Below are 27300 nucleotides of genomic sequence, written 5' to 3'. Positions count from 1 at the left end.
CGCTTCAAATGTAACATTTTGCACGTTTGAATATTTTACTCAGTGGCCGTTTAACCTTCATATGTAATACTTGCAAGCCAAGGACCTACACATGTCTGCTATCATTAACCGCTTAAAGTTTTTCAATTGATGAAACCGGTTGTGAGTTATTAAACCATAAGTGGACGCTGTTCCGATGTTACATATAAAGCGCACAGCGTAATAAATGTAGCACCAGGTGTTTTAAATGTAACACGGCTAAAAAACATCATTAAACTACTCGTTTTAAGGTCAAATCAATTATACTTCGTTCACGCAACTGTTTAACCTTGTTTTCATACCAAGGATGTGATAAAATTATGTATCAAAGATGAGATTATTATTCAAACTTACCATTCAGTGCGTTTGTCCACATTCCTTGTTGGAAAAACACATTGATTAGACCTTTAAAGTTAAAGTTTGATTGATTGAGTGTTAAAAAAGACGTTTACAATCCCAATCTGATTTAGAATAGTTGGATGACAGGTTAATATGGCAATATGGAGTTTTTGTCATGACCATGGATATCTGCACTGACCCCTGCAGGCTCAAATAAATAACTACACACCAAATCAACCAACAGAACAGTCAATGTCAGAAAAGAAACTCCTTTACTTTTGCATTAATTTATTGCAACTGTCATGGAAAGATTGGTTCCAGGGATTCATGCAGAGGAAACATTGCATCAAAGGTGCATTGGAAAGAATAGAACAGGTAGTTTCAGTGCAATTAACACATAGCTTGTGCATATTGTAAACAATTGTTCAAGTGCATAAAAAACAGAACATCATTAGGCCTACATTAAGACAGACCCCAGATGAAAACTTCACATCACATTGGATTATCACATTCGCAAGGTGAGGTAGAACATTTTTTTAGCTAGGCCTTTATGAAATTGACCTCTCAGGTCAATATAGTGCTTAAAAGGCATAGGCTACATTCATTCATTCAGAACATGAACTACAGAATGAGTAGGCTATTTTAGAATAGCCAATTAGAGGTAGAACACTTTTTAGCTAGGCCTTTATTAAACTGACCTTTCAGGTCAGTATAGTGCTTAATAGGCCTAGGAGCTACATTCATTCAAAATGTAAATAACAGAACATGAACTACAGAACTACAAAAACTTAAGAGTATTTTAGAGTAGCCAATTATTATTATTAGAGAAGCCAATTATTATTATTTACCCCTTTTTTATCCCAAATGTATAATAAACTATATAGGCCTACACTGACTAGCCTATTTAAATGGATCCAAATTGGATCTTGACCAGTGGTTCCCAATCATTTTAGCTTAAGACCCAAAAGAGATATTTTATTTCTTTTTGAGACCCCAAAGTAGTGAAAATAGATGATCTACAAGCACACAACGTGCTCACGCTCACGTTGTGAGCTTGTAGATCTGCTATGTTCACTACTTTAAAAAAGATAAAATGGAGCTAAAAGTTGGGACATCTGAAGATGGCCTCTCCCTCAGTGCACTCTTCATGTGCCCACTCCCCGCAGCTACACTTCACCCACATTTCTCCAGGCCTTGAACTCTGGAAGTCCTCCCCACAAACACAACACTCTTCGTCAGAGGAGGCAGCAGCCTCCGAGGAGCTGGTAGTCTTCGCCCTCTTGGTGGTCACCCTCTTGGCAGCGGCGGTGGTCGTGGCAGAGGTAGCCTTCGAGGTGGTGGCCTTGGCAGAGGAGAGAGAAGAGCGTGCAGCGGTCGCCTTTGAGGTAGTTGGAACATTGGTAGGCATACTAAGCCTGCGTGGTGCCAGACGCTTATCTCTCTCCGCTTCCAAGGCCAGCTTTTCTGGTGTGTCGGTCAATATTGCGGTTGACCGCTTCTTTCTCCCCTTGTTTGTCGCCTTCCTGGCCCCAGCCTTCGGGAAAGGGCGCAGTGAAACCGGACTGAACACCTCCGCTGCTTCATCGTAAAAAGAGAAAGAGAAGTAGAAGGGGGCTGAGGAGAAGAGATCATTTTCATATTATTTATGAATTAATGTATTTATGAATTTATCTAGCCAATTACTTATTTATATTATTTATATGCAGGCCTAGGCCAATATATTTATTTAAATGATCTATGAATTGATGACCAGTGACCTTAACTATGAATGTTACTAGGCACTATAGACACACTCACATACATACTGTAGCCTACATACGTACAGTAAATCAATGGAAAAACAATGGTGCCTACCTGAATAGGAGAGGAATTCTCAGGAATGGCAGGAGTGGGATGAGCAGAACTGGGGCCAGAGGAGACCAGACTCTCAGGGGAGAGAGGAGTTGAGGATGGAGCCTCAGGAGAGACAGGAGGAGGGGCTGAGGGACAATCACGGAGGGATCAGGCCTGTCGGTGACATTCGACGGGGAATACTCTTGGTCAGTAAAAACTTGGGGGTTGAAGGGATGGATCCCGGACACTCTGAACCCAGCCATGATGTTTGATGGGGTGGCTGCAAATGGCAGAGCACTCTGCACAATACCAGGCACATCATAGATCCCCAATGTTGTGCCTGTAAAACAAAAAAGAAAAGAAAAAAAGAAAATACAAAAATCAGGTTTTCCAGTTGCTTTTGAACATATGCGACACACGCACACATAGGCCTATGTACACACACACTTATATAATTTATCATTAGGCTACCTGGATTGTTTTTCATCCATCGATCGGCAGCAGCATTGACATAGTGCTTCAACGGCCCATATACCGTTCTGTCTAGCGGCTGCAGTTTATGGGAACAATGGGGTGGGAAGGACAGGAGAACTACCCCATTGTCCCTGCAGAAGTCAATTCCCTCCAGAGACAGGTGCGAGCCATGGTTGTCCAACAGGAGGATCACCTTAAAATGTACAATTTATGATTAGCTGACACTCTTAATCCAGAGTGATTTACAATAAGCAAGGTAATGCATCAATACATCAACATCAATAACAAATGCATAGAAATAGTAATCACCTTGTTCTCTGGTGTTGGTCGTGTGTGTTTTACAAAGTGTTTCAGAAACACAACGAAATCTTCAGCTTGCATCCATCCTGATCCGTTGGCCGTCCCAATACAGCCAGGAGGGCCACCGTTGATCAGGAAGGGCTTGAATTTCACTCTGGGAAAGATGAACATGGGAGGAATGCTATTTCCTTGGGCGTTCACTGCAAAAGCCATCGTGATGAGGGTGCCCCTCTCAGCTGACACCATTGCCCCCAGTTGTTTCACCCCCCTCCTGGAGACAATTCTGTCTGGGGTCTGGACAGTTGTAATACCAGTCTCATCCATATTCCAGACATCCATTGCTTCAAAGGGCTGGGTGGCGCGTTCCAGGACAGTAGACAGGTTTCTGAAGAAAGCGTCAACGTTGTGTCTGTTGAAGCTTGTTGCACGTGAAAGGCTAGTCGCCTCTGGACGGTGTATGGACAGCTGTTGGTTCCTCCGCATGAATCCCCGGAACCAATCTTTCCCTGACATTTCTTTCTTGTTCCATGACGCTGGATACTTCACGTTGTATCTGTTGGCAAGCTGGTATGCAAATTTGCGGACCTGAAAAATGTAAATAAAAATATGGCTATTTATTTATAATTATAGTGTTTATATTGTTTTTATATAGCCTACTGTGTGTGTGTGTGTGTGTGTGTGTGTGTGTGTGTGTGTGTGTGTGTGTGTGAGAGACACACATTTATTTTTACCCATATAGGCCTACATATATACACACACACACACACACACACACACACACACACACACACACTTATTTTATATATTCATATAAATAAATAAAAATAAATGTATATATAGGCCTATTTATTTAAATTATCTATGAATTGGAGACCAATGTCCTATGTAAGAATGTTTAACACACATAGCCTACACTAACAAGTTATAATAATTCAATCTATTCTCACCTCCTTTGGGCATAATCCAAAATACAGGTCTGCACACTCATCTGAGGCTGCCTTCAGCACCTGTAACCAGATAACCAGTGATTTGTACTGTCATGAAACTGTACTTTTTTCTATTGCAAACTTCTAATTATGTCTTCAATCAATCAATCAATCAAACAATGCCTAAGGTCGGAGTAATGAGAGTATGAGATCTTGCACTTCTGGGCAGTCCAACGCTGTTCCAGAAAATCATGTTCATAGCCTAAAACTGTACACATGTACCACGTTTTATTTATTACGTTTTAAGGAATAACAAGCGATGTCACTAGAGTGTTAGCCATGCTACCTAGCTACAAGCTAACCACGTAAACAATGGCAGGATGCGGCGGCGCGCAAAGGTATTCATTAAAACATGTATACTGTACCTGGAAAATCATGGCTATTTTCCCCACGCAGACACGCACATAATGTCTTCCTCCAACACTGTACGCTGCTTATCTCCACTTATGATGATACATTTAGCTGCCTATAGCATCAGGTTGACTGCAGCACAGCACACTGCGGTAGAGATGGGACGTTCATGAACGAATCGAGTCTTTTGAACGGCATAGTAGGGAGCCGTTCCTTTCTAATGAACATGGGAAAAGTACTCAATTTCTCTACTTAAGTAAAAATATCAATACTGCAATCAAGTAGAAGTTTGGAATGTTGTCTTGAGTAAAAGCAAAACAGTAGTCTATTTGTATCGAAATGTAGGCCTACTTACCAATATTAGAACGTACTCATTATGCAGAATGTCCTGTTTCACAGGTTTTCCAATGAGAAAAAATTTAGAAAAATCATTTGAAAATAGCCGATCTACAAGCTCACAATGCGACGCATTGTGAGCTTGTAGATCGGCTATTTTTCAAATGGCAGGTATGTAGGCCTACCTATTGTGTCATAACCACTTTTATAGCGTATTATTTATCATAGTAATACATTAATACTTTATATTGTATTACAATCACTGTTATAATCCATTATAGTGTATTATAATTTAGGATAGTTGTAATACAAATTTATATTGTATTATAATGATTATAATATAATCACATGTCTTCCAAGCTTGTAGATCGGCTATTTTCAAATGGCAGGTATGTACCTTTATATGTCCGAAATAAATGTATATAGGTTTGAAGTTATTTGTAATTATAAAAAAACATCTACAGAGTAACTACTAACTAGAATGAGAATGAGTCTTTTGAACGGCTCTTTGAAAGGAACGGATCCCAGAGATCCGGCTCACTCAAAAGAGCCATAAATCCCATCTCTAAATCCCTCCCTCACATCTCACAGACACTGTGCTCTCGCTCCCTCCATCAGACCTCTGCTCGCTCAGATTCGTCTGTACACGCTCGCAAATCGCCATGTACACTTTCTCAAATCAAGATTAGAAGCGCTCGCATGTTTTCAGTGTCCCCTGCTCGCTTTGGCCAAATATTGCATCGACATATCGAGGAATATGTTTCAATTTAGAGAGCAACAGTCTCAACTAATTTGAGCAAGTGTAGAAGGGGATTTGAGGTGCAAAAGACGATTTGTGAACGTGTAGACAGGCAGTTGAGGTTGTAAAAGTAAATGTGTACGTACAGATGTCAGTTTACAACCTCTGGAATCATCATGTGCAGATGCTCGCATTTTTTCAGTGTCGCCTGCTCGCTTTTGCCAAATATTGCATCGGCATATCGAGGAATATGTTTCAATTTAGAGAGCAACAGTCTCAACTAATTTGAGCAAGTGTAGAAGGGGATTTGAGGTAGCAAAAGACGATTTGTGAACGTGTAGACAGGGATTTGTATTTTTTTTTCCTTTTCACGTTCAAATTCCATCATACAAGTCTGCAAATTCAGAGGTACGACTGCACAAATCTCAATATACAACTGCTCAACATCAGAAATCTGTTCTCTCCATTAAGTTACAATAATAACTCCATAGAAGGAGAGAGTGAGATGAAGAGAGAGGGAGAGAGAGAGAAAGAGAGAGCCTACCTTGCATGCATGTGTTGACTGCCTGTCTGACTGTCTGTCATGTCTGTCTGTCTGTCTGTCTGTCTGTCTGACTGACTGACTGACACCCGTGCATGGCATGTTGCTGTGTTTGAATGGTTATTGAACAAGTTCCTCACTTGTCATGCGTTTTGTCGTCTTGTGTTGTGTGTACTGTCCTGTCCTGACATGTCACGGCACACTGTGGCCTCTAGTATATTGCTGCATCATGTGTGTGTGTGCGTACAGTGTACATTTTTGTAGCATTTTGGCTGAAAGTGTGTCTACATGTGCTCTGCTGCAAAATGTCTCCATTTGCCTGGTCATTCCATTAAAAAAAAATGGTAATAATAAGGCGATTATGCTTCATCTGATTAGTGGATGAAAAGTTTGCTTCTGTATAAAGCCGCAAATATAGTCTCACAGCTCAATTTATTACTTTTTAATAATCATCATTTTGTATTATATTTAAGCTACAACTAATAACTTTCATGTCTTGCAGACATTCGGCACTCAGACCCGAGTTTCTACCACTGAACCAATTAGACAATGCTTGCTTTCTCACCAGAGAAATACATTTGAGACTTTCAGACAGTAGCACCCCTTGCCAACCAGTATTAATGTATACATTTTCTCAATTAAAGAGCATGGATTTCAAATACAACCACCGCAGTTTCACTAGTTACAGTATATTGTATTAATGTTCTCTGTGATGCAAGATTGTTCAGAAATTATGTTTTATTCACTAAACATATGGATTGCAGTTTTAATGTTTCTATTTAACCACTTGAAACACTTGAAGATTTGGTGTAGATGGGGGTGGGGGGGACATTTGCAACTCTGGGCGTTGTTTTTCCCCCACAAACAGAAGTTTTCAGTGGTTAATTCTTTGTTTCTATCTGTTGGTGTGACTGTGAAACACTCCCTGATATCATATGCCTAACTATTTGAAATTTAACCATCTCCGGTTAGTGTGAATCTATCTATCTGTAGCATAGTGAGGACATTAATGAATAACTCCCACTCATATACAGTAGCTAACCGTGAAACACTCCCCGATACGCCTCTGTTGACTAACATTTGAAATTAAGCACATCTATCTCTCAGGTATCTATCTTTAGCGTGGTATAGGGAGGATATTAATGAACAACTCCTACACTCTCACAGCCCAGGCTATACAATATACCGTAGGTAACGAAAGCTGCGTCCTTGAGGCAGACAGGAATGGATGGGCTCTGTGTAAATGTCAGGCCCGTCGGTCCAGCAGGTACAGCAGCCAGAGCTGTGATCCGCCTGTAATCCCCCTGTCAAAGCCAAGGTCCTCCGCACCGTGCGGTATACCGTATAGCCTGCAGCCTTCTCCGCAGACACCGCGAAGCCCTCTCCGCAGACACCGCGAAGCCTTCCCCGCAGACGCTACTAGGACTAATGATACTGCCACTAATAAAGAATGAAAGCCTCTCATAAAGTTTATAGGAGAGGGTGAAGCGGTTTTGGCGGCAAAACTGCCTCGATTAAGTTTAGGATTAAGAGAAGCGCGCTGCAACATAGGAGGGATTATCCGTCGTTATGAAGCCCTTCTCTGTCGTAAGGCATTTTAGGTCGGTGTATTTGACACACTTATTTTGACACATTCTTTATTTGGAGCGGAACTGAGGTCTTTGTGACGAGGCAGCTTATTGCTGGCTTATTATGATGTGAGCTCTTGTATCAAGGTTGCCCAGGGGGGATAAGTTCATATTGTTGTTTGGCATAGAAGATAAACTAGTGGTTCTCAAGCATTCTTACAACCCCCAAATTAACGTAATGTATTTGACCGCCGACCCCCATCTGAAAGGATCTTGTGCCAGGGATCCCCCATACGATTTGTGTTCAAAATGTCCTCAATTTATCAACATGTTTTTTTTTCCCCCCGAAATTTTTCAAATTTTTCAAATATATCCTATATAGCGACACACACATTGTTAGCTCATAGCTCGATTCAATTTTGAATAGTTCTAGTGTAGAGTATGATTAAAGAGGTTCCTCATTTCGCTGCTGGCGACCCCATGAACGCCCTCAAGGAGCCCAAAAGGATAGTCACTTTAGATTCTAACCACTTTAACCTAACCTGACTTTCGCCAGATGGTGGCAGCATTGCGTTGCATTGCTTTACCATCTGGGCTCGGTCCGGCAGAGTTGATAACACTCGTAAAGTCCCGGGCCGGACCAATCAGCGGCAGCTATGGGCGGGCTCTGAGCGGCTCTGAGCCAATAGAGTCTGATTGCAGACCACGTGGAAACCCAGGAGGCAGATTCTGGGTGCAACGTCATGCAGACAGGCCAATATGAGTGGTTGGAGTTGGCACTCCCAGACTGTGACAGAGAGACGGCCATATCCAATCACCTGCTATAGAATTTGAAAAAATGGCCCGCCCCTTACATCGGTTCTGCCGGAGCGAGCCCAGATGGTAAGCAATGCAACGCAATGCTGTCACCATCTGGCGAAAGTCAGGTTAACTTTAACCATGATTTTATTCAAAAATAGCAGATATGCAGGCTTGTAGATATGCTATTTATTTGTTTTAATCTTGAAAAAATATGAAACAATGTTTGCAAATCTTTTAAGTTAAGGAGGAAAACTGCGTCGGCAAATATATAGGGTGGTGCATTTATTTGGGATAAAAAAAAAGATTTGATGTGTATTATTGGCATTCTATGTGGAATGCACTCGTGACACAAACTATATTTTACAATCTGTGCAAATTAATTGCGGGAAATAACAGAAACAATATAATATAGTGATCTGCAGACCAATAAATATTATTGTACAGTGAAAATATGAATTAATATACAATACAAGGGTCATCATATATATGAATGAATTATGTAAAGTCTATCAACAAACTGTCCCAATGTTCTGCATGCGTGTGTGTGTGTGTGTGGTTCTTTTGGACTGTGCCATACTTGACAGATCAGTGGTTCTCAAACATATTTAGTGCCAGGGAGACCCCATAAGAGTTAAAAAAAAAAAAAAAAAAAAAAGATTACAAGCTCACAAGCTCTCAGTTGCAACACATTGCGAGCTACAATATTAAATGGGGCTTAAAGGACTAGTTCACCCAAAGGATTACCTATTTTCTAACAATTACACACCCCGTGGAGCCTTGAATTCAAGGAGATTTATTTCGTTTTTGATGCATTCCTGAGCTAATATTTGATGACCGGGTGGGTGGCTGTACCGGAGACTCTGCCGGTCATCATTATTGACTCAGGAATGTGACAAAAAATATATATAATAATCTTCATTAATTCAAGGCTTGATGGGATTGATATAAAAATAATTAATGTTTTGGGTGATCTAAGTGTTTTATTTTATTTTATTTATTTAGATATTTTACTCTCCATAGACCCCCACTTTGACAACCACTATGAACATTTTCATTTAAACGTGCGCCAGGCTGTGGTGACAGCACTGACTGTGTGTGATGCTGCTCTGCAGATGTATGTACTGTACTTTGTACAGATGGGACATCTGACCACTTCAAAGGGTCTTCTGCCATTGGCACTTCTGTGGGAAGTCCAAGCCTGGACTCGGAGAAGGGGGGGTGGGGATGGGGATGGGGGGGTTGCCAGTGGCAGTTCAATGGTGGCAAGTCAGTGGAGACAAAGAGGCAAATCAGGCACAACAATGGAGGGATAAACCACGATGCATTCTCACTCCCAAGACGGCACACGGGTGACAGACGTCCCGAGAAGTCAAACGTTTGACTCGAAAGCGGGGATAGAAACGGCACATGTTGACTAGAGGGGATATGAGTGACAATTCTGTCCCTGTTGGGACATGAACTCGAACGTAGCTGAGTCGGCTGAAGAGGACTTCGCGACACTCAGCACGTCGACTCGCTCGCCTTTACGGCTTGCCCGGCGTTGCCTCTCACACCTCCACCGTTTTGTATTTTTTAAGGGTTGAGAACGTCACTTGGGCGTTCCTGGAGTGCGAAAGTGCCCGGAACGAAAGTTCTCGGGAGTGAGAATGTATTGGGAAAACATGACTTTACAGGGACAGGTCAGGGCAATGTGAAGAGGTCAGCTGTCACATCTTTACGAACAGTATGTAATGTAATGTACAGTACGTATGTATGTACATGTATGTCGTGTATGTATGTACATGTATGTCTGTGTGCTGCATGAATGGATGCAGCCCCATGTCGCTCCAGCATGCGGAGGGTCTTGAGGAGATGCTTTTGCCATAATCTGTTCTAACAGCTCTGGTTTCATTTTGTCTTCTTTAACTGTGTCTCTCTTTGTCTTCAATTTCTTCTGTCCAATTCTGGGTGTCTTTTCGGCTTCTGCCCCGCCTACCCCCAACCCCCACCCCCAATCCCCTTCTGTTTTGTTTAGATTTTTTTTTTACAGTTATTATTTTTGTCCTCGCATTTGCATTCTCTGTCAAATGACATCAAGTATTTCTATTTGTTAATAAGACAAGTATAATATATATTAAAAGTATAATTTATATTCTGTCCCTCTCCTTGAAAAAAATAAAAGAAAAAGAAAACTTGTACCCATGTCCAACTGTAGTAGTTTTATATTAAAGGAGCCCATCACCTATTGTCAACCTTGGTCCTTAAGGCTCATTATAAAGATGGCACTCATTTATTTATGTCTACTCACTCTTTGTCTCATTGGAGGGCTGTGGACAGTTCCGAAACCTGCCTACCAGTGACATACAAGCTAATAGAAACCACAGCCTTTCTCTTCCTGGAAAGTTAGCATGCTGACATAGAAGAGATTGTTATTGCATTAATAACAAAAACAAACGATTGTTTGAAATGAGCAAACCTACCCGTTGATGAGAGGTTTCTGAAGTGGCCACAGCCGTCCTCTGAGACACAGAGTGAAGAAACAGAAATGATGCCATATTATAATGAGCATTACTAGTGAGGACCAAATTATACAAAAGGTCAGTTTGAAAATGGGTGAAAAGGTCCTTCTTAAGGAGACGTGGTCCTTAGAAGATCCTAAATAACGATGATGTCACTTGTTAAGGAATGGAGGTTTACAATGCCAAGTTGATCGAGGATGTTTAGATTTTCTAGCCATTTAGAGTTTAGTTATTATTATTATTAATATTATTAGTATCATTTATACAAATAAATCCCAGAATCATCATCCATTTTGTCCATACTTGACTTTGTGAATGTTTCCTAATAACCAGTTTGTTGTGTCCATTCTAGACGGTGGTAGTGGCCTAATAGTTGACCTGTGCTTTCTGTCCACTCTGCCCTCTGCATCGTCTCCTAACCATCCACACTCTCTCTCTCTCTATTAGAGCCCCATCTATGCTTTGTCACACGACGGTACCGCGCGCCCAAAATAGAGAACCGAAGTGTGACATCACTTCCACCCTAGAGGTTGCTGTATCCTCCCTGGGTCACGGAGTACTTTTTAAAATGATTCCAAAAAGACTGGCATGGGCCAGACAAATATCACTGCGTAGATAGCCTGGAATCTCTGTGTGGAACCTGCATTTCCAAGGACCGAGTAGAGGGTATACCCCTGACATCATCATCATACCCGGAAGTTATGCAGAGTTAACGCCTACTGGGTGGCAAAAACTACTTTCTGGCCTTGACAGCCCATACTGTACATCCAACCAGAAAAGTCCTATCTGATTCCATTAAACGTGTTAAACAATGTTAAACTCAATTTGCCACCCGATTTGCCATTGCAATTGTGCATACTGCATACCCTCTATTAAAAAAAATAATAATAAAATAAAAAAAAGGCTCTGGTGATAAACCCACCCCACATTTGCATACCCTGAAATTGGTCCCTCACTACTTCAGAGGGAGTGAAATCCAACCACTCTTTTTTATTTTTTTATTATTTTTTTCAATGGCAGATTGGTTTGGTTTCCAGGTTCTCTAAACCAGTGGTTCTCAACCTGTGGGTCGGGACCCCCAGGGGGGTCCCCAAATTATTTTGGGGGGTCCCCAGATGTTAAGCTAATGTGAACATTGTATTCTCACTCAACAGTAGACAAACCAACATAAAGTTGAAGTGTATAGAGGCTATCTGCACATATTTAAAGTGACAATTTAAGGACTTTAAAGACCTTTTTAGTACCTCTGGTCAAACACTGGTCAAATTGTCAAATATTAGAGGCTGAAATTGTGAAAATAGCCGATCTACATGCTCACAACGCCTCGCAACGCTATTGCAAATGCTATTTTCACAATGGAATAGATCGAGTCAAACCAAATGTAATGCCAACTCCTACAATTCCAAGTGCTTGTGCAGGGTGGGGGTCCCCAGTTCAAATATGATTATTTTGCAGGTCGCGGCCTGAAAAGGTTGAGAACCACTGCTCTAAACACAGTCAGACGTTATCAAATGTAACTCAATATCATAGATGACAGAGTCACATACCGGACAGAATCGAGGGGCTGATTTTTTTTACTTTTTTTTTTTATGTTCTAATATGACACAATGCTAAGATGAACATATGGGATTTTCAATAGAAACAAATAAAACAAAACAAAAAAAAATCAGTGACCCAGGGGATAACAGAGTGATGTCAGGACTTCAGTACTCAATAGCCAATTCGGCTGTTTTGGCAGCCTGGCACCGCCGTTCGGCATAAATTAGGCGTATCTGTGTCCTTTTGCCTGTGCTCTTATGATCTTCTTTTTCTTCCTCTTTTTCTTTTTCTTCTTCCTCTTCTTTTTCTTCTTCTGTTCCTTCAACATTCAATTAAAAAAAAAAAGTATTTTGTTCCTTTGGATTTATTTTGGGGTGCAGCAGCGAAGTCTTGAGTGGGAGGAGCTCAGATTGTAGCCATGTGTTTCTTAAATAGATCCATGTATTTTTTTCTTCTTCCTCGTTTCCTTCTTTTTTCTCCTCCCCCCCTTTCCCCCCCTGCCCGGCCCCGCCCCTCTTCTACTAATCCTCTCTCTCTCTCCGCCTCCCCTCTGTCTCTCTCCCTCCCTCCTCGTCTCCGCCCCTCTCTCTCCCCTGTCTCTCTCTCTGTCTCTCTCTCTCTCTCTCGCCTTCCTGTCCTGCATTCTATCCGCCATCCCGATGTGTAGGAGCGCCAGACACATGTACATAAGTTTAATTCACTTAATTAATCTTTTACTAATGAACATGCAACATACCAAGCCTCACGTTCCTCCTCCCCTCTCACTCTCACTTGCTCTCCCTCCTGTATGTTGACCCTTTGCCTCTCTCTCTCTCTCTCTCTCTCTCTCTCTCTCTCTCTCTCTCTCTCTCTCTCCCTCTCTCCCTCTCTCTCTCTCTGTCTTTCTCATGATGTTTCGGTGTTTTCTTTGCTCGATGTCCACCCGACGCCCACTCTGTTGTACCGCCCCACCACACCCGCTAGACATTACACCACCCCTTATCCTCTCACACCCAAAACCCCACCCAGTCTTCCTCTCCTCTCTCCACCTTGCCGTCTCATTTTGACTCCACACTGTCTCCAGTCCCTGACAACGTACCGTATGTACTGTTACAGTATCTTGTTGTTGACAATGTGGCTTTTGTCCTTTATGCCGCATTGCATTGTCATTGTCTGGAAGAGAAGCAGAGCACTTCTTCTTTTCTCGCTCTTTCTATCTGTCTCTTTTTTCCCCCTGTCTGTATGTCCGTCTGTCCCTCTGTCTGTCTGTCTGTCTGTCTGTCTGTCTGTCTGTCTGTCTGTCTGTCTGTCTGTCTGTCTGTCTGTCTGTCTGTCCCTCTGTCTAACTGGTACGTCTTAAGGCGATGTCGCACTTTTTGTCAGAACATCGGCTCGCATCGCCCCGGGTCCCAATTCGAACTGTGTACACCAACTTAACTTTCATCAGCTTATTTGTGACGTGAATTAGTGATTATGTTCCCCTTTGTTGCTTTGCCAAACGGAATTCAAAAGCACACATTATTAAAATCAAGTTGCTGGGGCTGTCTTTGACGCACCAAAAGTGTGTGTTTTTTAGAGCTGTTTTGCCATATAGCCTAATGAAAATGGAGTCGCAGAAACAACAGATGAAGTATTTGGACTTAATACATCATGCCCAGGTGGTGATGCGGACCACGGTGCTACCTAAATTCAATGCTGCCTTAACACTCCCGGTGTTGTGTATTTTACTGTCTGTCTGTCTGTCTGTCTGTCTGTCTCTCTCTCTCTCTCTCTCTCTCTCTCTCTCTCTCTCTCTCTCTCTCCTTGCCTCTCGCTATCTATCTATTTTGTTCTCCGTTCTCTTCTTTGTGTTTTTCTCCACCATTTTTATTCCTCTTGAGTCGTCCAGGCATGCGATCGACCTATGAGTCACTCTCTCTCTCCATCTCTCTCCGTTAATATAAACACGCAGTGGTATTGCCACACTCGCCACTTTACTGTGTCTGTGTCCCGGTAGGGTTGGGCCGCAAGCAGACAATGATTGGCGCTTTAATACGAACCATCTTTAAAACAACAACCCCCCCAAAAAAAAGAAATCAACAAATGAAAAGTCTGGCTTCCTGAGAAAAGCCCCCGAGGCGATGTTGGAATCTCATTGAAGATTCACTCTGAAGTTCCTCGCTAAGTTTGAGAGATTTAAGTCCCAGATCAGAGCAACGCTGAGGGCGCTACGATGAGGAAAATACTATAAAGTAGTTTATCTAGTGAAGAGAGGTGCAGACCTTATGTCCTTCACCACTTAAGCCTTCGTTGTGGGACGAATAACAACAATTGCCGATCGAACACGCTCCCAAATTCATTGTGATTGTTGAAACCTCTATGAGCCTGTAGATTGTCCATTTCTTCGAGATGTTCAAGCTTGTAGATCGTCTATTTTCGAAGGCGAAAGTGAAAGTGGTTAAGTGGCCCGTGGCTGGAGAGAGAGACTAGCGTATATAAAGCGCTGTATAGTAGCGCGGAGAGAGAGACACAGACTCTGGGCGGCGCCATGCGTTGGTTGGACGAATATCTCAAGAGTTTGTCACGTTATTATTTTGAGTAGACAGCTCACTCCTGATTGGTTGAGCTCTCCGTCTCAACGCAAGATTTGTGTCTTTCTGTTTGAACTCATCAGAGCCATAATACGTTTTTTTGGATTAAACTTGAAATATCCCTCTGTACAAAAATAAACAAAATATATCTATATATATACTTTGTAAAAAGGAAAAAAAAAACTGAAGTTCATTCTCCCCCTTCCTGTTATCTCTCCTCCTCCACTCTTCTCTCACACTTTCTCTCTTCTTTTCTCCCTTATCTCTCTCTTTTCTTTGTACCTCGCCTTCACCTTGACTCAATTTCTATCTTGCTCTCTCTCTCTCTCTCTCTCTCTCTCGCTCTCTCTCTCTCTCTCGCCATTACTCTCTCTTAATCTGTCTCTCACTCCCTGTACCCCCCCTATCTCTCTCTCTCATCCCCCCTCCCCTTCTCTCTTCTTCTCCTCCTTCCTCCCATCTCCCCCTCTGCCTTTCCTTGCCCCCCCCTCTCCCTCTCCTTCCCCCCTCCCTTTGCTCCTCCTCCTCCTCCCCTCCGCCCGCCCTCCCCCCCCCCCCCCCCCCAGTGCGCCGCGTGCCCCCTCGTTTCTCCATCCTCCCCTCCAACCACGAGATCATGCCGGGCGGCAGTGTGAACATCACGTGCGTGGCGGTGGGTTCGCCCATGCCCTACGTCAAGTGGATGCTGGGCAGCGAGGACCTGACGCCCGAGGACGAGATGCCCATAGGTAACGCCTGATCGCTCAATAGTTTGAGATAGTCGCAATTATTGTTGTTGCAGTCCGTCGAAAAACTGTGGAAATAGTCGACCTAAAAGCATTCGGGTCTCCATCCGGAATCAATGGTGGTACATTTAATGTAACCAAATCAGTGTCTTATGAATGCGACAAATACCAAAAAATATTATTGAAACTCAAGTCTCCATGGCGTGAGTAATCAATTGAAAACAAGTAATTTTGGGGGTGAACTACTCCTTTAAGCGTGTCCATTCTCCTTCAGACGCCCAAACTTTTCTTTGTAAAGGAGGTGATATAAATAACAAAATGTACGTCATTACAACCTTTGGATGGGCGGTTCCAGAACTTTTCCTGGGAGACTGTGCACCTCCAGATGTCCTGACTCTCCGAAAATATCTGGGTTCATAAAGACTACATTACTGGTGCCGGTCATTGGTGCCAGTCAAGTCATTTGTCATATATGCTCCAATTTTTTTTAAACGCAACAAAACATTGTGATGATGGTGTCATTCCTGCCCCACAGGCCGCAACGTTCTGGAGCTGAACGGCGTGAGAGAGTCGGCCAACTACACCTGCGTGGCGATGAGCAGCCTGGGCATCATCGAGGCCACCGCCCAGGTCTCCGTCAAGAGTAAGTATAACTCGGCATGGCTCGGCATGGCTCTGGGGTAGAGAAACCCCCATTAGAACACGGAGGGTTCCCGAAGGATTCCCAGTTCGATCCCGGGCTCCCCCAGAGTTAGTGCCGAAGAGTCCTTGGGCAAGACTCTGAAGTCTGAACCTCTTGTTGCTAGTGAGCAAGTAGAGACAGAGACTGCAACAAAGCAGAAAGCCCGCAACACTCAAAATTGGTGCACAGCTCAATAATAACATGAGGAAAAGAAGAAGTCGCCAGCACACAAGGAAATCCTTTTCACATGATTTATTTACCTTTGTGGACAGAGACAACGGACGTGTTTCGACCTGATCGGTCTTCCACGGTGAGGAAGACCGAACAGGTCGAAACGCGTCCGTTGTCTCATATGAAAAGGATTTCCTTGTGTGCTAGTGAGCAAGTGCCTTGCATGGTTTCCTCCGCCATTGGTACGAATGTGTGTGTGAAAGGGTGAATGTAATGCACGGGCTCAAATTAAATCCATATTCTGCAGAGTAAACCTGGCTGCGTATTGGCTGAGGGGCTGAGAGACTTGTGTTTTCCCCATGCTTCTGTCAGTGACTTGGCATTCTAATATAAAATAGTTTCATGGACGGGGTCAGTTATCAGAGCTGTAGGAGGAGCTGCGGTGTCCAGGGAAGCTGTTTAATATTGCACCGTGGTTTTCTGGTTTTATCCCAGAATAATTCGTTACCAAACGCTTCAAAGACCATGAGAACACGACTTTATGCAGCCAGTCTTTTGAAAGCAATCCAGGAGAGAAGCGAGATGAGAAAGGTATGGAGGATTTTCAGGGATTTGTCTCTAAAGAATAAACAAATAAAACGTACAGAGCTTTCAGCCAAGCTCACTGTTCTTTTTTTCTGTTGTGTTGTGTTTTGTTCAAGGCTGGTTCGGCTTTAAGTTTATATCCTGCATTGTGGTTCACACACATCTGCCTCCATATTGCTGCCGTCTGGAGGAAACATGTCAAACACTGTTACTTTTTCTGGAAATGGGGTAAAGGAGCCTGTGTTCCCAGTGGCTCCAATGTCGTTATTATGTATGTAGTCACATACATAACATACATTCATTGATACATTCATTGACTTAAATAAGCACACTTTCACTTTCATTTTAAAACAACACGATATACATGCAGTAGTACGCTCGCAATTTACCAGAGCAACCCTCTTGTACGACAAAATACGGTATTGCTGTATAAAAAAGTAAAAAAAAAAATAGACACGGTTTCTGGCCAGACAGCAACGATATACGATATTCTTCAGTCATTATTACAGTATATTCATTTTCCATTCCTCCCCAGCTTTGCCAAAGCCCCCTGGTACGCCCATCGTCACGGAGACCACAGCCACCAGTGTCACCATCACCTGGGACTCGGGCAACCCTGAAGCCGTCTCCTATTACATCATCCAGTACCGCGCCAAGGTAGGCCCAGCACAATGCACCCTTTGTCTGCCTTCTGATTGGTTCCATGACCGGCCAACCAGCAGGCTCCTTCCGCCTTGCTCCGCCCTGGTTTATGGCTCCTTATGGTCGTGTATGCTGCTTATGTCATGCCCACAGTCACTATAATGCTCCAGTGATGTTTCCTTTTTACTGAGGCAATGGTTTTTGCACAGTCTAAAATGTAGCTGCAGAAATGTACCTTTGCCGATTGTTCAACTCCGGAAAACACAATTTTAAGTTTTTTTTGGTGACAATTTACCCTTGACTAAAATGCCATGATCCCCTACTACAGGCCCCGGACAGCAAGTACGAGACGGTGGACAGCATCACCACCACACGCTACAGCATCGGGGGGCTGTACCCCAACACAGAGTACGAGATCCGGGTATCTGCCTTCAACAGCATCGGCCAGGGACCCCCGTCCATGAGGGTGGAGGCCCGCACCGGAGAACAGGTACCCTGGCTTTCTTTTACCGAAACATTCTTAAAATGTCTTGGACTCTGTTAGAGGTGGTGTAAGTGATATTCTTTGGTAAAAACGAAACATTTTATGCAGTTTGCAAGTTAAACCTCTATGTACGGATAGTAATCATCGCTATCATCGATATATTCAGTAACCTCCCCGTCTCTCCAGCCCTTTAAATGAACAGAAAAAAATATATATTTTGTTTTCAGGCTCTTCACTGGCAGATGAATCCTCAGGAGTGAGGATGAATCAATTGGCCCAATAACTAAATTGAAAAAATAAAAAATATATCACACTACAAAAAAATCGCCATAACACTAAACACTCTCAGCAGTGCATTCATAACAAGAATGTATAATAAGAGTACAGCACCTTTAAGGTGAAACTCTGTCTAGACACAAACACAAGGCAGAGACACGGACTGGATATTAAATCATGAATGATTATTGAATTGCTGCAGCAACTGAAGACAGACTTAACACTTTGGCACCAATTGGCCTTCCAGTGATTCCCTGTCTTAAACCTCCTCTCTGTCAGGCTTTCTTTGACATTTACACAAAAAAACTGAATACAGAAACAGCCCTTGTACATCTAGTGGTCTGCCCACTGTCTGGCTGCATGACACAAGATGATATTTCTAGGGGTTAAAGAGCAGAAGACACACATAGAAGACACTAGGTAGGTAGGTAGGTAGGTAGGTAGGTAGGTTGGTAGGTAGGTAGGTAGGTAGGTAGGTTGGTCGATTGATCCTGCAGGAGAAATTCAGACGCCAGAGACCACAGAGCAGTAAACGTTACAGATACAGGGCATAGAAGTACTGTACAATAGGTACAGAAATATAATATCACAATAAAACAAATATAAATAAAGTGTACACTCTAATCCTCCTGTCTGATGCAGTCTGACTCTTTTCAACTCTGAGGTTAACCCTAACCTTTCATAACCCAAAACCTCTTCTGGAGAGAACCTTATCTGAAGCAGAGCTGTAGCCCCTAATAAGTGCTATCATAATAATAAGTCATAATAATAATAAGTGCTATCATCATCATCACACAGGCCCCGGCCAGTCCTCCCAGGAACGTCCAGGCCAGGATCATCTCCACCAACACAGTGATGGTTCGCTGGGAGGAGCCAGAGGAGCCCAACGGACAGGTACGTGGTGGGACCCGCCACGTCTGTTTGGCCTCCTTGGGGTGTTCTTTGTCACTGTATATTTGCACATGTAGGTGACATTTGTCCCCATCCTATAACAGTGAGCAGCCGTTAGTACGATGCTCGGGGAGAAGTTAGAGGTCAAGTGTCTTGCTCACGGACACTTTGACAGGGCCTGGAATAGAACCTGGGACGTTCACCTTCCCAGATGGGCTTGTAGGAGTTTGGTATGCATTGGGTCATGGGGCCCCAATTAGTTTTATCTCTGGGACCAGTGTTAATTGAACTACTGTAAAGAGAGTTTACATTTGTACACTCTGAGTTACAGATCCTGGCAGGGTTCCATTTGGTTCGTAATTAGCAAGGGACCCCCTGGAAACCCCTCAGGGACCTCTGAGGGATTACCAGACCGGGGTCATACATAAAAGAAAATATAATCCATAGTTCCATGATAAATACAAATAAAAGTGGGAGGTATATTTTATTGCCATACTACCATAAAGATTGGTTAAAATAAACTGTATTCATTAAAATAAATCCTGGATTGTAGCTTTCATAAAAAAAAAAAAAACAATTCATAATAATGATCATAGCAATATAGCATGACGATTATAACAATAATTATAACAACAGCGTCCTAGTCTGATAAACCATCCCTGTCACGTGAATTCTCACATTTCCATGTGCAGAAGACGCATGGAAAATGTGGATTCACACGACCGGGGTTTGTTTTACCAGGTTAACGGCGGTACCAACATCTGCTAAAAATAGCTGTTTGGTCCATTTTGGGGGTTAGTCACGCACACTGTCTCCTGAGAGGACCCCCGTGTCGCCACCAGAGTGCATGTGGCTGTCACAGATATTAAAGATTAATCTCACACCAGAGAGCTGTGGAGTGAAGAGGAGAACTTTACTCTGAAAAGGTCATGTCAGCCGTGACTCCTGCAGATGGTCTAGTGACTCCAGTCAAAGTCACCGCACCGCTCTGCTCTCACAGTCAAGAGGCCTTCACCTTTTACAATATTACAATGACCTCTACTCGGTGGTGTGGAAAGTAACTAAGTGCATTTACTTGAGCACAGTACACAGTATTTTGTTTTTTACTTTGCTGGAGTACTTCCAATTTTCTATAATATTTTGCTTCTACTCCACTACATCTGAAACGCAAATATTGTACTTTTACTCCGCTATAATCATTTGAAAACTTTAGTCACTAGTTACTTTCTAGATGTTGATTATTATTACAAAACCACTTCAGACCTATATATTTGGACAATTTGAAAATAGCTTAAGCTCACAGCGCGTCGCTAAGTTGTGGATCTGCTATTTTCAAAGGATTTTTATATACATTTTATACATTTGAAAACTTGTGAAATGGAACCTTCTACATATTGATTGATTGAAGACTTTATTAGAAGTTTGCATAGGAAAAGGTACAGTTTCATGACGGTACAGTTCACTGGTACAAGGTCTACTAAAAGGAGATCCATGAAAAGACTAAGCTTATTTCCACTGGAAACCATTAAAGTATCTCATATAACATTGAATGACAGACAAATAGAACACAGTACTATGCAGTAGATATGTAAAGAAAAAGAAAAAAGAAAACAGTAAGTCTAAACAAACAGTATATACAAAGAAGGGGCAGGGGAGGGTAGGGTTGGGCTAGGTTTTTTTTTTTTTTTTTTTTTTTACCAGTTGCGATATACGTTTATACGATGTACGTTTACTCTTGGTACTTAAAATACATTCTGATGCCAATACTTTTGTATGTATGAAGTCAATCTTGAACACGGCACTTGTACTAGTAGACTATTTCTACAGTAGGGTATCGATACTTTTACTCAAGTAAAACATATGAGTACAGTATTTTCTGGACTATAAGGCACACCTGACTATAAGGCGCACTGTCAATGAATGGTCTATTTTCAAACTGTTTTCATATATAAGGCGCACCTGACTATAAGGCGCACATAATAGACGCTACCGTTGCGTTATGCATCCAACAGATGGAGCTGTGCTAAAGGGAATGTCAATGTCAATGAATGATCCATATATAAGGCGCACTGGACTATAAGGCGCACTGTAGTTTTTTGATAAAATTAAAGGTTTTTAAGTGCGCCTTATAGTCCGGAAAATACGGTAGTTCTTCCATCACTGCCCAAAATGTACCTGCGGAAGAAAGGGAGAAAAAAAAATCCATGAGACTGTCTGGGGTACAAAAAGAATTACAAAAAACGAGATATATTCATGGATTTATTGACCTCTGTGGTTTAAAAAACAACCTCTCTCTCGTGCTGTGGTGTTGGACAGAGATATTATGGATTGCCTCGCCTTGCGGGGCAGCAGAATAACCTGATGCAAACACTTCATACTGCCGAGTCACTCTCCACCTCAGAGAGGGAGCACTTCACCGCATTCTCAATCCTATCTTCATAATAATAATAGGTCCTCACTGTAATGCTCATTATAAGATGGCATCATTTCTCAAAAATGTCACTTTCAAACATGCGTTTGGTGTCATTTTAACGTCTGCTCAGATTTGTTTGAGTCGTTTATGAGTCACTCAGTGATATTATTATTATTATTATTATTATTTTTTTTTTTAAAGATATGATTTTGGGCTTTTATGCCTTTATTGATAGACAGTAGACTGACAGAACCTGGGGAGAGAGATGGGGAGTGACACGCAGCAAAGGTTGCTGGGATAGGGGCTCGAACCAGTGACACGCTGTCAGGCTATACATACTGAGCCTATGTGGTATGCGCCTGGACCGGTAGGCCGGCGGGCGGCCCATGATATTCATTTTAACAGACACACCCACTTCCTATAGGGTTGTAGGGTTGGATTACGCTTTGAAGATAAAGGTGGAGCCATATCTTTGGTTGCCTTGGAGGCCAACATCAGTGTTTTGTACTGCGGGCATGAACTGGGAGCCAATGGAGGGAGCGGAGAAGGGGGAGACATGTGAAATGCCACGGCATTCTGGATCATTTGGAGAGGAGAGAGTTAAAGTAGTCTTATGGGGTTCTGCTGGCACAAAATCTTTTCAGGGTTGTGTCCCGGTAGCTCAGTCGGTAGAGCTCTCGCCTTTGGACCACAAGGTCATGGGTACAATCTGGGGCACCGCCAACTCAGAGTATGAGTAGCACGGCTTGGGTGCAGCAAATCGTGCAGCAAGTACTGTGAGCTGATGGTAGGTGTGACGCTCCACCTCAGCAATCCATCTCCCAGGAGTTTAGTGCAGGGGTCTTCATCAGGGAGTCCGGGACCCCTAGGGGATCCTCAGAGTTACTACAGGGGGTCCTCCAAATCTTTGAGTGATAGAAACTTTTTTTTCTCCTTTTTTATATTAACCACTTGAACCCTAGCGTCCATATTCTGAGAACTTTAGCCAAAAATAGCAGATATACAAGCTCGCAACGCCTCGCGCTTGTAGATCAGCTATTTTTGGCAGTTTTGGTGTAGAGGGGAAAAAGAGCAGACTAAGTTCAGAGTGAAACGTCAAGTTTATTAAGTATTGACAGTTCAAGTGGTTAAATATCTGAAAACACAAATCGACATGAATCAAAATACACGGATGATCGTGCTGTCAAACAATGAAACTATATGGAATCTATGAAAAGGTTGTGGGGGTCTCTGCTTCATCTCTCTCAACTAAGGGGTCCTGACTCCTGTGTGTTACTGGCTGATGCTGACAATAAGCCACTCCGACCTACTTCTCTCGTCCACACGGCCAATTGCATCGTACATTTTTGGGGCTTGGTCCTTAATGAGCATGTTTGTGGTTGTCCCTCCAAGGTGAAAGGCTACAGGGTCTACTACACCATGGACCCGTCGCGGCTCATGAACGAGTGGCAGATCCACAACGTCCAGGACAGCGTCATCACCACCATCCAGAACCTGGTGCCCTCCGAGACCTACACCGTGCAGGTCCTGGCCTTCACCTCCGTGGGCGACGGGCCCTTCTCCGACCCTGTGCACGTCAAGGTCATGCCTGGAGGTCAGTGGTGCCGTGCACACGCACGTGCATGCAATATGTCAATAGGTCCATCAGACTGAACAGTTTATTGATTCGAAAATAACCAGGAATCTCTTCAATGTTTTTGTAAAAATGTAATGCAAAAATCTACACTGGCTATTTTCACAATCAATGTTTAATCAGACTAATATTATATAGATTATTTAAACAAATCGATTCTTTTTTTTTTTTTAAAGTTGTTTATAGATATAATGTTGAACAGTGGTTCTCAAACTTTGAAATTTGTCTCCCCTTAACTTTGACAGTGTACAAATGACGGGTCCTTTTGTACGCTGTTAAAGTTACTTGTAAGGATCAATTTAGACCCCCATAAAGGAACCTAGAGAGTCCCTGAAATCTACTTTGAGAACCACTGATGTAGAAGACAAGCTTCTCTGTCATTCAATTAATACAAAATAAGTTAAAATAATCTCTTTATCTGTGGTGCAGAGTGAACACGGTCATTTTGTTCTCTTGAGTTTGCAGGGTCATTTGTGGTGTAGGGGAAAAGCGGGTCGTTTTGGTGTCATTTGTAGTGTTGTGTAGGTGGATGAGTCACTGTGTGTGTGTGAGAGAGTCTGAGAGAGAGAGGTTGACACTTTTTATGGTGCAAAACAAAGCTATTAGTGTGTGACCCTGAATATCATCACTGTCAGGGAGAAACCTTGTATCTCCATGATTCATCCTCAAGATTCAAAACATTGTATTGTCCACCTCATGGTGATGCAACACGTTCCTCAATCTTTTAGTTTTTTTTTTCTTTTTCATAAATGAATGCCTTGTTTTATTCTTTGTCGTATGATAGTGTCAGGCAAAACAACTGCGATCTACAAGCTCACAATTGCGTAGCTTTGCTTCTTTTTTTTTTTTTTTTTTTTTTTTAGTGATGTCTGATATCAGGTGCTCCAAATGTTAACTACAATGGTTTCGATTATTTAGATTATTCAGATTTATATAGCGCTTTTCTAAGTGCCTACAGTAAAGTCGCTTTACATAAAGAAAAGAAAAGAGTGCAAGATCCAAACATTACTTGCATGAAGTTGGTGCCATCAAAACCTGTCTAAATCGGAGCCCTTCAGAGGGCGGGCAGTGTGTTTGATTTTCATTTCTTGTAATACCGCTATTTCAGCCCCAACCCAACTCCGGGGGATTCTTTGTGCATCATGTCTGTTTGCGTGGTTTATATTTTAATAACTTTGACGCTCTCTCCCTGTGTTGTTGTTTTGCCCTTCAGTGCCAGGCCAGCCAGGGAAGTTTAAAGTTGGCAAAGTGACAGACAGCAGCATCGAGTTGACCTGGGAGCCCGCCTACACCAAGGAGGGCATCGTCAACTACGAGCTGCTTTATAAACCCGTCAAGTTTGGCAGTCTGGTGAGGCCTCTGACACCCCACACATCCATCTATGTGACAGCCTCCTCACACAGGGGCGTAATATAACTAAGTACATTTACTTTAGCACTATACTTAAGTATAGTTTTGAGGTATTTCCAAAATTTTTACTTCCACATTTCGGATGCAAATATTGTACTTTTCTCTCCACTACATTTATTTGAGTTTCTAGTTACTTTGCAGATATAAATTATATTAAAAAAATAACAAATAAAACATGCATAAACCACTTTAGCCCTATTTTATACATAGGCTAATTGAAAATAGCCGATCTACAAGCTCACAACGTGTCGCATCGCGAAGTGTTGTGAGCTATTTTTGTCCATGCTAAACCCTAAACCCCTAAACTTCTTTGGCTTTATTTACTATTTTGAAAAACATTTAGCTCACAACTTGTTGATGTAGATCAGTCATTTTAAGTATTTTAAAATGTTTTTCAAAATAACAATAAAAAAAAGGGGGAGGGGGGGTTTAGGGTTTAGCATGGACGAAAATAGGGCCCATAGTCTTTTGAATAAAATTCTGTTTATTTTGGGTCATATCTTAGTCACCTGAAATGGTCTACTTTTAGTCTAGTTTTAGTTGAATAAACATCATAAGATTTTAGTAGACAAAATCTACAGTCGATTTAGTCAACTTAAATGTTGTTGTTTTTTGGCGGGCCGTGATGGCATCGGAATGACCTCTCTACCCATTCATTTATGGCCCAAGACCCACTTCCCTCGATATGGTGAAAATAGCAGATCTACAAACTCACAATGTATCAGAAAGTGACACATTGTGAGTGTGTAGATCCGCAATTATTGGCTATTTTTGGCTGTTTTTGTCAAAATACTATAAACACTATAATGATTCAAGTCATGATTTTGTGCAACACGTTTGAGAGTTGGGAAACACTTGTCTGCACAGCACATCACTCGCCCCCTTCCTCATCTTCCTCTTCCTCACCAGGCCTGTTGTTCCCTCCTTTATTTTCTCATCTGTTTGGTTGATCCTCCTTTAGCCCCTAATCTATGCTCTGTCTCTATGTCTGTCTGTCTGTCTGTCTCTCTCTGTGTGTGCGTGCGTGCGTGCGTGCGTGCGTGCGTGCGTGCGTGCGTGCTTCTCTCTCTTGCTGTCTGTCTTCTCTTTTTCTCTCTCAGTCTCTCTCTCTGAGGTCGATGTAAATTCCTATCGAAAGGAGCGGTGTCATCCACTGCCGGCATTTTACTTTTTCTCCTTTGTACATACGATATTGTGTTTGTATTTGTTGATGACATTTGCATTTCTGACTAATAAAGTAAAAATCTCCCTTCCCCTCTCTCTCTCTCTCTCTCTCTCTCTCTCTCTCTCTCTCTCTCTCTCTCTCTCTCTCTCTATCTCTCCCCCTCTCTCACAGGAGAAGTTGACCTTTGGCCCCAGGAACTCCTACACGTTGGAGGGTCTGAAGGCCAACACAGAGTACTCCTTCTCCCTGGCAGCCATCTCCAACAAGGGCATCGGAGCCTTCACCAACGAGCTGGTGCAGAGGACGTCCCAAGCCAGTATGTGTCTCTCTCTCTCTCACACACGCACACGCACACGTGCACGCACGCAAGCACGCACACGCACATGCACACACACACACACACACACACACACACACACACACACACACACACACACACACACACACACACACACACACACACACACACACACACACACACACCCACCCGCGCACACATACACACGCTTTGTAAATTTTGGGGACATTACATTGTCTTCGTCGAACCATAACTGGAATTGCTGGAAAATCCAATCGGGGGAAGCAGGACTGTATGTATTGCTATATTTGTGAGGACATCAACATTTTAGCACAGCAATGTTATGAATGCCCAAATGAAAAATGATGGACATTTTTAACTGTAAGCCTAAAGCCGAACTACAAGCTTGTTGTTGTAGCTTGTTGTCCGGTGTGTGACATCACCGTAAAAACCAAGTATAAAACGGGAACACCCGAACACCTTAATCTGACCTATAAAGGTCTAATGCCAACCCTAAACCCAATGTGAAATTGTGAGGTCCAGGAAAATGGTCCTCTCACAATGTCTATTTCTCAAATTATACCAAATACGGGTGGTGACATTTGGTCCTCACAAGTGTAGCAATGCACGGACGGACACACACACACACACACACACACACACACACACACACACACACACACACACACACACACACACACACACACACACACACACACACACACACACACACACACACATTGCTACTTAAAGAAGGACCCAGGGAGCATCTCTCTCGTTGATCAATCCTTCTGTTCTGTCCATCGCCCCCATCCCTCCATCCATCTCTGTCTTCTCTCTCTCTCTCTCTCTCTCTCTCCCCCCCCTCTCTCCGGGGCGAGCCAAAACAGGGTGACAGATGGAGACGGAGTGCCCCGAGCGTTCGTTTAATGTTTCACCTTCTCTTTTTGCTTTCCAACCTCCTTTCACTTCTCCTTAACGCTCTGTCACCGCCGCCCCCCTTTCAAAGGCCCCTCTCTCCCTGTCCCCCTCGTTGGCAGTGAGCCAGAAGGT

At 42.8% G+C, this 27300-nt stretch overlaps 2 protein-coding genes across 2 annotated transcripts in view; one reads left to right on the top strand and one right to left on the bottom strand.

Annotated features, from left to right (window-relative positions):
* Positions 1 to 27300, top strand: part of ptprsb (protein tyrosine phosphatase receptor type Sb) — a 113603-nt gene that overhangs the window by 24041 nt on the left and 62262 nt on the right. The window contains exons 3-10 of the mRNA XM_080726658.1: positions 15439 to 15600; positions 16133 to 16240; positions 17571 to 17692; positions 18006 to 18167; positions 19236 to 19331; positions 23134 to 23335; positions 24588 to 24724; positions 26121 to 26265. Coding sequence (XP_080582784.1) covers positions 15439 to 15600; positions 16133 to 16240; positions 17571 to 17692; positions 18006 to 18167; positions 19236 to 19331; positions 23134 to 23335; positions 24588 to 24724; positions 26121 to 26265 — 1134 coding nt within the window. The remainder of the gene's footprint in view (positions 1 to 15438; positions 15601 to 16132; positions 16241 to 17570; positions 17693 to 18005; positions 18168 to 19235; positions 19332 to 23133; positions 23336 to 24587; positions 24725 to 26120; positions 26266 to 27300) is intronic.
* LOC308286083 (uncharacterized protein) lies at positions 1457 to 4433 on the bottom strand (the record flags this gene model as incomplete). The annotated part of the gene is made up of 5 exons (XM_080727043.1): positions 4316 to 4433; positions 3912 to 3971; positions 2974 to 3549; positions 2662 to 2857; positions 1457 to 1971 (listed from the first exon to the last, which is right to left on the bottom strand). The coding sequence occupies exons 1-5, from the start codon at positions 4325 to 4327 to the stop codon at positions 1457 to 1459; spliced, it is 1359 nt and encodes a 452-aa protein (XP_080583169.1). The 5' UTR covers positions 4328 to 4433.

This window comes from Nannobrachium achirus (genome assembly GCF_963921795.1).
Source record: "Nannobrachium achirus genome assembly, chromosome: 5".
NCBI lineage: Eukaryota > Metazoa > Chordata > Actinopteri > Myctophiformes > Myctophidae > Nannobrachium > Nannobrachium achirus.
Note: the sequence above shows the minus strand (reverse complement) of the source record. Positions and strands in the feature narration are given on the sequence as shown.